Source organism: Sus scrofa, chromosome 3 (assembly GCF_054392235.1).
Source record: "Sus scrofa isolate SSC_HxYL_T2T_F1_AM1 chromosome 3, Sscrofa_HxYL_maternal_Yorkshire_Landrace_v2.0, whole genome shotgun sequence".
NCBI classification, from domain to species: Eukaryota; Metazoa; Chordata; class Mammalia; order Artiodactyla; family Suidae; genus Sus; species Sus scrofa.
In genome coordinates, this window is record NC_139385.1 from 93,204,464 (window position 1) to 93,214,867 (window position 10,404).

The window sequence follows — 10,404 nt, forward strand, 5'->3', positions numbered from 1 at the left end:
CTTTTTGACCGCCTTCATCCAATTCTCTCTCCCCCCACTGCATTCCTAAATATTTTGATATGCATGTACATATAAGTACACTTCCCCAAAGAACCACAATAATATCAACACACCAAAGTTTCCCCCACTTGTCCCCAAAATGTTTTTTTGCAGCAATTGTTCAGATTAGAATCCAATCGAGAACCATGATTGCATTTGTTTGTTGGGTCTCTGAAGTATATTTTAGTCTAGAATGGACACTCTTTTTCTTGTTTCTCCTTATTTCTTCACACCCTCAAGCTTTTTATTTTTCATATAACACTGACTTGCAAAGGCCAGGGTAGATTCTAGTTCAGAAATATCCCAATTTCTGGATTTTTCTCATTGTTATTAAACAATAACCTCCATATTTTCTACTATTGAAAGTTGGATATAAAGGTTTAATTAGATTCAGGCTAAACACTGCTACATAATGATGTAACCAGGAGTCTCAGTAATGAAAATCTGGTTATTCCATTATTGGTGGTTGACCACTAGGTTTATGTGGTGACAGTCATCTTGGAACTAGCTAGGAATCTGTAAGGGGATAACTTTGACACCAGATGAACATCCAGATCTCTATCAACAATTATGTCCTTAACAGTTGCAGGAGTTAACTGTTAACGAATCCGACTAGGAACCATGAGGTTGCGGGTTCGATCCCTGCCCTTGCTCAGTGGGTTGACGATCCAGCGTTGCCGTGAGCTGTGATGGAGGTTGCAGACGCGGCTCGGATCTGGTGTTGCTGTGGCTCTGGCCTAGGCCGGTGGCTATGGCTCCAATTAGACCCCTAGCCTGGGAATCTCCATATGTCGAGGAAGCGGCCCTAGAAAAGGCAAAAAGACAAAAAAAAAAAAAAAAAAAAAAAAAAACCGTTGCAAATTGTGGTTTTCCAATTCTGTCAACATTCATAGCTGGGCATTTTTCTGGAAAGAAGATAAGAAGATCTCTTCCCCATTAACTAGGACTATTAAGTTACTCTGTGATGCAATTCCTATTGCAAATGAAGAATATCCTATGTGGGAAAAAAGAATGGATATATGTATAAGTCATTGACTTCACTGTATATCTGAAACTAATATAACATTGTAAGTCAATTATACTGCAATAGATTTTTTTTAAAATGTAAGGAAATCCAAAGGAAAAAAAAAAAGAAAAATATTCCTGTCCCTTTCAGAGTAAGAATTTCATCTAACAGTCACCTGCAAAGAAGTTTTTATTTACTTGCTTGATTGTTGTATTTGTCTTACTTTCTTTGAGTATCATATGGACTGGTGGGTTTTTTAAAAATGTATAATCAGTGTTTTTCGGTCAATTACAGTCATTGTTCTTTTGTTGCTAAAATTGTCCCAACTTTGGCTAGTAGTTTCCTCTGTCAAGCCGGTTCCTCTGTTAGTACTCCAAAACAAAAACACACATTCTTTTAAATCAACATAATAGGTTGGGAAGTGGTATTTCTTTGCAGTTTTAACTTGCATATCTCTCTGGTCAGTGGTAAAAGTGTCTTTCTTATTTTACCAGCCACCTGTATTTCTTTCTCTTCAGCTTGCTTATCTATATTTTTGTCCAGTTTTCTTTTGATATAAATGTATTGATATCAACTGTTAAGTCTCATCCCTATCAATGAAATGTTTTCAGTGCTTATTGCTAGTCTCTCCCAGCTACAACTTCCCTATGCTTGAATTTTTTCTTTTGATCATCTCTTGCTCTAGAATGTGTCTTGAAATAGCTTATTCATACAGGGGGCACATTTCTTCTGACATATTTGAAAATGCCCTTCTATTAAATCATAGCATTCCCTTGAAAGCTTGGTAGATGTTGTTTTGTTGTTACCTGATGAGTCTTGGACACTTGAAAGATTCCTATTTTTCAAGCTCAAAAATTCTTCCCAGATAGAATGATTTTTTATGATAGTGTTTTCCTAAAATATGTCTGGAACAAAATAAACATTCAAATTTTTTTCTGAGTCTTTTTTAAAGATTAGGTAAAATTTCTTTCCACTTTAAAATTTATTATTGCTTCTGTATATCAATCAGCTCTGTTTTGGTTGGGTTTTTTTGTTTTGTTTATTTTTGTTTTTTTTGCTTTTTAGGATCACACCTGCAGCACATGGAAGTTCCCAGGCTAGAGGTCAAATCAGAGCTGCAGCTCCTGGTCTATGCCACAGCCACAGCAACTTGGGATCTGAACCATGTCTTTGACCTGCTCAAGGCAAGGCCGGATCCTTGACCCACTAAGCAAGGCCAGGGATCAAACCAGAGTCCTCACGGATACTAGTTAGTTTCCGCTGTGCCACAACAGGAACTTCAGCTCTTTTTTTTTTTGTTGTTGTTCCCAGTTCATTCAAGTAAACAGAATTTCACCTTGGGAGACTTTCAAAATGTTAGTTTAAGTAACTCGGGGGAAAACCTTTAAAGATTAATGTATTAGGCTTTTAAGATCTACTGGGCTCTTTACTTGTCTATAGGACAAGTAGGGACCATATCTGTCTTGCTCACCAGCTCGTCCTCAGTACTTAGCACAGGTGGTCAATAAATATTTGTGGAATTAATTTATTTCAAATATTATTCTCTCCTTTTTTTTTTTGGTCTTTTTGCCTTTTCTAGGGCCGCTCCCGTGGCATATGGAGGTTCCCAGGCTAGGGATCTAATCGGAGCTGTAGCTGCTGGCCTACGCCAGAGCCACAGCAACGTGGGATCCAAGACACATCTACAGCCTACACCACAGCTCACGGTAATGCCAGATCCTTAGCCCACTGAGCAAGGCCAGGGATCGAACCTGCAACCTCATGGTTCCCAGTCAGATCCATTAACCACTGAGCCATGACGGGAACTCCATTTTTTTTTTTTTTTTGGTCTTCTCATATTTTTCTTCATCTCATCATGTCTTTATCTTTTTGTCCCAATTGACAGGCTGTCTCCATTTTTAATATTCTGATATGTCTGAATGTAATACAAGTACTTCATTGAAACTTTTCCACCTTTGAACAAACTTCCATTAACTCTAAGCATTTTCTTTAGCCTATGAGATTGTTGTAGCATGGTATTGTTCATGCCGGCCACTAGTGGGTTATGATTACCACTCTTTAAATAATGAATAGAAGAGTATGGTGCCTCAGGTAAGATCATCCAAAAATGACCTTGGAAGTTAGTGCTGGTGTTGCCCACATATCATGCCAGGAGGGACCAGCTTTTACCCCTAGAAAAAGCTGCAACCTCCTAGGAGGCCTTGAGATCCCCAGGTGTTGGGCAGTTGGCACTTCACCTCAGTCATCCTGGCTCTAGTCTCTGTGTCCAGATTCTGACAAGGCTGACTTCTCACAATGTTACTCTAAGAAAGCTTCATCTCAGGGGACACGTGCCTCTCCTGGAATACACATAGCACCTAGCTATAGCATCCTCTTTCTTGGATAATGGGAAGATCTGAGACCATGCCATCTTCTCTTCCTGACCCTTGGCTTGTAAGTTTCCCCATTAAAGAGTGTTCCTTAAGCTAAATGATCATGTGGAATTCATTCCAAGCCCTGTTGCATGTTAGGTGGCAACCATGCAGGGACTCCCTCCCCATTCTGAACAGCAAAAATAAAGTAAAATAGGAGTTCCCATTGTGGCTGAGTGGGGTAAGGACCTGATGTTGTGTCTTTGAGGATGCAGGTTCAATTTCTGCACTCAGTGGGTTAAGGATCTGGCATTGCTGCAAGCTATAGAGTAGGGTGCATCTGGATAGGTGGCAGATGCAGCTCGGATCTGGCATTGCTGTGCCAGTGGCATAAGCTTGCAGCTGCAGCTCCGATTCAATCCCTAGCCCAGGAACTTCCAAATGCCACAGTTGCAGCTATGAAAAAATAAAATATATGGTTTAATTTGTTCTTAACAGATTCATGTTGTCTTGGTCAGTGAATAAATAGGATTGGGATGCTGCCAGAAATTAATATGGGTTCTGATTGTTTGTGCCCCTCCCTCCCTAATTCACACTGTTAGAACTCTAATCTCCATTGCATGGTATCTGGAGATGGGGCCTTCAGGAAGTAACTAGAACATACTGACCTGGACTCCTCACAATGGGATTAGTACCTTTAGAGGAAGAAACAGGAAAAAGCTTCCTTCTCTCTTTGCTCTCTTTGTTACCTGAGGGTGCAATGAGAAGATTGCCACCTGCAAACTATTAAAAGGACTCTCACCAGACACCACATCTTACTGGCACACTAATCGTGGACTTCCTAGATTCCAGGACTGTGAAAAATAAACTTCTGTGGCTTAAGACACCCAGTCTATGGTATCTTGTTTTAGCAGCCTGCATTGGCTAAGACAGGCCCCCAACAAAATTCTTCATAGCAGGACATCAGATCTAGATGAAATAAAGATTAAAAAAAAAAAGCTGGCAGCAATGACATTTCAGAAATGTAGTAATATTTTGAGATTGAATTGTGGGGAGGACAGGGTGAAATGGGGGAGGTAGTCACAGTGAAACCACGTTTCTATGATTGTGTGTCTCCAGGAAAAAGACCTCAATCTTTAAGGTTTTATGTCTGGATGGCTAGTTTGTGCCTCATCTAATCACTGGGGCCTTGGCCTCTCACCAAGGGTATCGAAGAGGAGGGGCACCCAAGTATTTCACTTCCTAACCAGCCTCTCCACCCGCTTCTTTTCAGTTCTCTGTGACAGAGTGGTCTCTACCATTCCACGTTAGGGGTGTCTGAGGGCACCCTCTAGCATCTTCTGCTTACATCCATAATTTGTCTCCTCAAAGACTATCTTCTAGCTTTGATTTTATTTTGCTACCCAGTTCATCCAGCATTGAATTTTAGTGCAAATCTTCAGTATTTCTACTGTGACATTTCTATGTCTCATGCAGATCTTTTTTGTCCAATTTAATGCCCCCCCCTTTTTTAGTATGAATTTTGGAGTTCCTGCCATGGTGCAGTGGGTTAAGAATCCGACTGCAGTGGCTTGGGTTGCCCTGGAAGTGCAGGTTTGATTCCAGGCTGGCTGGACAGCTGCAGCTTGGATTCAATCTCTGGCCCTGGGAACTTCCATGTGCCATGGGTGCAGTCATAAAAAAGAAAAAATAATAATTTAAAAAGTATGAATTTGGTGCAAAAGAGGGGCAAGGCAGGTGCCTATTCACTTAAAAAAAAATCTTTATATAAAGTCCTGGACATGCTTTCAGCAATTATGAGCGCATTGATTAGATGAATCCACCTGAGAGCAACTCTAATTCCAAGTATCTGAATTTCATGGTTTTATGTTTGTGGGGTAAGGCCCCCTGTGTCTCCAAGTGTTTTCTTGCATTAAAATCCTGCTAGCTTCATTGGAAGAGCCTTTGCTCTGCACGCCTAGATGCGTCAAACCAAGCAAGGTAGCAATCAACAGCTTTCCTGGGAGGCACCTTAACTGCCTGAAGTTAGGGATCGCAGCAACCCTTCCCAATTGTTTCTTCTTTCCGTATTCGGAAGGGCAGAAAAAGTCTTTACACCAATTTAAAAACTTTCCCCCGAGCTTGTGGGATTAACATATAAAACTCAATGGACAAGGCAGGTGGGTCCCCTGCTTCCCTCCAAATTGAAGCCAAGATTAATTACGGTATTCACCTGTTCCTGAAGCAGGCTAGGTAATGGATCCTGGCTGTGCGCTCCCTGAAGCAGCACTAATCCTGCGGTTCTCCGTGGACTCACTGGCTTTGATCAACTCATTCCCTCTCAGCAGGCCAACACGGTAGCCACAGGACACAAGTGCTTAGTTTACAATCATGTTAATTTTGCTTTTTGTTTGTCTTTAGCAGTTGGAGATTAATGAGTAGAAGGGTGTTTAAATTTTCAACCAGCCTTCCGTCTAATCACTGGGTGGCATTGTGGCTGGCAGTTTTATTACTTTGATTTCCTGAATCAATCAGGTATCCAGTTTCCTTGTCCGATACTGGTTGTGGTGCAGGAAAAGACAGTCCTATCACGAATTACTGCTGCCACTTGCTCTGGATTCCATGCAAGGCGAGTGTGAAAACAGCACCCTTGTAATGACTTTTCAAAGGATTTTGTTGCTGAACGCATCCCTGGCATTTTTAGCAAACCCAGGTATTTTACAAAGGATGTTGTTATGCCCATTTTTTTTCATAGCTACAGAATCAAATTAGCCTTTATCGTTAGGAGGGTGAAAATTAATTCAGAACTTAGAGCAAATTCTTTAGAAGAGGAGGTTGTTGCTACTCCAGCCCCTAATTCTGTCTTCTGAACTGAGGGAAACAAACTCTATTGCAAACACAGGTTTTCTTCAATGTGTGCTTCCTGGCATATGTGTAAACAAGCAGCGTCTTGATGCTCTCTCAAAGAGGCTTTATATCAAAGAAATCTCCCTCGGGTCTAATACATTGTAATGGAGGTGGTGTATACACGGCACCACTGAGTAGGCACTGCTCTTGGCAGCAAGGAACAAGGCTAGCTTTGCTTTAACATAGTGGTGATTTTTTTTCTAAAGTTAACAATTGACCTTGATACTTCTTGGCCTAACATTGTTTAACATCCCCTATGTCCTCTGAATCAGGCTCTGACAAGTTTCCAGACCCATCTTCCTGCGGCAAGTTCCCTCTTCCTACATCATTGTGTATCAGCTGGGAAGAAGCCATCACAGAGGAGATGCTTGGCATGGAGGAAAGAATTTCATCTTGGCACACTGAAATGAAGATGCATTCTGGGGTCCGTCCAGTGGTCCTGATCTTGGAGAGGCAGCAGTGTGTAATGGCTTGAAGCAAGATTTTAATTCTCTGCTTAGGAATTGAACCTGGGCAATCTGGATGAAAACCAGGAATCCCAGCCATCAGGCCAGCTAGAGGCTAGAAGCAAAATTGCCCTGATTCTTGCCCCTGTTGAAAGCAAGAATGTTTCAAGGAGGCAAAGACTGTAAAAACAGGTACAAAGTTTCTTGTTAGAAGCATAGTACAGCATGTGGGAAAGCACACAGGGAATTAGTCTATTTATCTAAGGCAGAAGCAAAGCAGTAATTCACACCCAAAGAAGTGCAGGTGTGGGTGTTCCCCTGAATGAGGAGCGAGCCAGAGGGGTGATTTAAACCACTTATTTTGGCAGTTCTTTCGGTCTTTGTCTTCCTTTGGCCAATTATCTTGTTTTATCTTTCACACCTGACCAGACCCGGGCCCTCCCCATCTGCATGCACTTCTTTTCTTCAAGATGGATTCCAAAGCAAGGCATTGTGGGAAGGTTATTTAGACTTATTGTGGTCTGGCACCCCCTCCCTTTCTGACCCCAAGGATGGAAAGTGTGTGACCTCTTTGGTCTTTGCCCAAGAAAGCTTAGCCCCTCTTCTGATCCTGTCATTACCATTATTTAACAGTTCACAGAGACAAGTACCAGTTATTTGCCTTGTGCCTGTTGTTATTTCTATCGTGAAGTATAGATAGGTGGCTGGTTGTAAATGTTTATCCCAGAGCCCACCTGTCTCCTGCCTCAAGAAGTGTAAACAAGAGGCTAGTTGTAAAGGTCTATCCTGGAGCCCATCTATCTCCTGCCTCAGTCCCAAGGTCGTAATGGCATTTCTCAGGATCTCTAGCCTGGGTGATGTGTGATACCCATTTCTCAAGGCCATTGGGCCTCTTCCTCACCCTCCAAAGCTCTAGAAGAGATTCTGAGGGATGGGCCTTCAGAGCGAACTTGTGGGACTCCGCCATGCATCTGTGCATGGAGGATGATGAAGTGAAGATAGAAACTATGCTACTGGGGCAGGGATTAGAAAGGAGGTGTGGGACCTAATGGAGACAGACTGAAGCAGGTGTAATGGTGGAAATGGCTATGGGACTTGTGGGATGCTGCTCTGGCAGGTGGCATTTTCTAAAGATGGCCTCACCAGTTTATACCAGGTGTTCTCCTTACAATGTGATTTGACGCTCCTTCATTGAGAGGTGGGACCTATGTTCTCAACCCTTGAAGCTGAGTGGGCTTTTGTCACCAGTAGTATGGTCAAATGTTGCTAGTGACTTCTAAGGCTGGGTCATAAAAGGCAGCTCTGCTTCTCTGCCTCTCTGGGGACAGATGCCTTTGGAATACAGCTGCTACACAAGAAGTCCTACCATGCTGAGCTGCTCTGCTGAGAAACCACCCAGAGTTAGAGGGGAATGTTTGAGGAGCTCCAAGAATTCCAGGAGCTAGCTGTTGGACCCCTAGTCTAGGCACCAGGGATTTGAGTGAAGAAGCTTTTGAGATAATTCCAACCCCAACCAATCAGACTTAAACCTTGTGAGAGATCTTGAGTTGAACTGAGCCCACGGAGCTGCTCTGGAATTATCGATGCAGACACCACGAGAGAGAAAAATGGTTATTACTGATCTAAGCCATAAAGTTTTGGTGATTTGTTACACAACTGTAGTGTCTGGAAAAGGGAGCCTGAAATATTTACCAAAATTGACCATGACCGGAGCATAAATCAAACCAAATTATATTTGGGGATTTTAAAAAACTATTTGAAGGTAACTGCAATTTAGTCTTAAAAGTTAGAACCTAGAAAAGACTATGACAGCTCTATATGACTAGGTTGGGTTTATTCCAGAAATATAAGGTTGGTTTAACATTAAAATGTCATTCAATGTAATGAACTCCATTTATGGAATAAAAGCAAAATATTATCAATCTAATAGAGAAAGAAAAGGCATTTGGTAAAATTCTACGTATCTTCACAAGTGGAAAAAAAGTTGTGCAGACAGGTAGAAAGGATCTTTTCTAATCTGATAAGTGGTTTCTTTCTATAAGAAACATATAGCAAATACCATAAATATCATAATTGTAAAATATCAAAACCTTTCCTCCTGATGTTGGGAATAAGACAAAGATATCCATGATTACCATTTCTATTTAATATAGTCCTAGCCAGTACAAAGACAAAAAACACAATAAAATGTCTGAGACTTAGAACAGAAGGAAAAAAGAAACCTATTTGCAACTGACATATTTGTACATGTAGCAAATTCATACATAGTGTAATGATAAATTATTAAGATGAAAAGAATTTTAGAAGAGTTAAAACATTACAAATTACAGAGAAGTTAGAACCTAGTAAGGTTAATCTACTGTCATCAATGGAGCTTGTATATATCAACAACAATCAGAAAATGACAGTTTAAAAACAGCATTAAAATAGCATCAAACCCCCCCAAACACATCAAATATGGAAAATATGTCCATAAGCCTGGCAGGTACTATTTAACCAAGCAGACAGAATTAACATTACCAGCAAAGGGCAAAACTGACATCATGTACCTTCTGATGTGGTGCACCAAGAAAGACCCAATGTCACTTTTGTAGTTTTCCCTACCCCAAATGCACAGCCTACATCTAATCATGAGGAAATATCAGATTAAACCCAAATCAAGGATATTCTACAAAAAAACTGGCCTGTATTCTTAAACATTTCAAAACAAAGAAAAACTCAGGAACTGTTTCAGATAAAAGAAGACTAAAGAGACACAATAACTAAATGTAATACGTGATTCTGGATTGGATCTTGGACCAGAAAAAGAGAAAACAAAACAAAACAGAGGACATTAGTGAAGGAATTGATGAAGTTTAAATAATGCGTGCAGATTAGAAAATAGTGTCATATCAATATTTATTCCCTGATTTTGATATGCATATTGTGGCTATATAAGGAGATATCATTGCTTTTACAAAATACAGATTGAAATATTTACAGGTAAAATGAAATCATGTCTGCAATTTACTCTCAAATGTGTAAGTGGAGGGAAACACCATGTTCATGGACTAGAATATAATTCTCCTTAAATTGATCTAAATATTCATGTGACTCAATAAAAATCTTAGCTAGCTGTGTTCTTGTTTTGGTGGGTTTTGACAAGCTGATTTTAAATTTTATATGGAAATGCAAAGAGACAAAAATAGTTAAGACAATTTTTTAAAAGAAGAGCAAAGTAGGGCTTGCTACTGAGAAGAACATTATAAATCTACAGTTATTAAGACAGCATAGTATCATGCAAGTATAGATAAGTAGACCAATTGGACAGAATAGTATGACCAGTAGAAGATACACACATATGGACATTTGATTTATGATGAAAATGACACTTCAAAGCAATGGGAAAAGATTATTTTTTCAATAACCAGTACTGGTATAACTGGATATCCATATGAGAAAAAAAAAAAAAGAAAATTGACCTCTATACCATATCATATAGAAAATTAAATTCCAGGAAATTGCAGATTTAAATATATAAAGCTTCTAAAAGCAATACAGGAAATTATCTTCATAATCATGATGAAAATAATTTCTTAAACAGAATACAAAAGTGCACTAACCATGAAGGGAAGGATTGATAAATTGGACAACTAACATTAATAACACCTGTTCACCAAAAGACACCATTAACAAA

The 10,404-nt window shown here is 40.1% G+C and overlaps 1 protein-coding gene across 1 annotated transcript in view; it reads left to right on the forward strand.

Annotated features, from left to right (window-relative positions):
- The window catches only part of LOC146404778 (uncharacterized), a 128,477-nt gene extending 118,630 nt beyond the window's left edge, over nt 1–9,847 (forward strand). Inside the window, exon 4 of the mRNA XM_085020123.1 lies at nt 6,555–9,847. Within this exon, the coding sequence (XP_084876249.1) occupies nt 6,555–6,692 (138 nt within the window). The 3' untranslated portion in view covers nt 6,693–9,847. The remainder of the gene's footprint in view (nt 1–6,554) is intronic.
- Nucleotides 9,848–10,404: the final 557 nt, after the last annotated feature.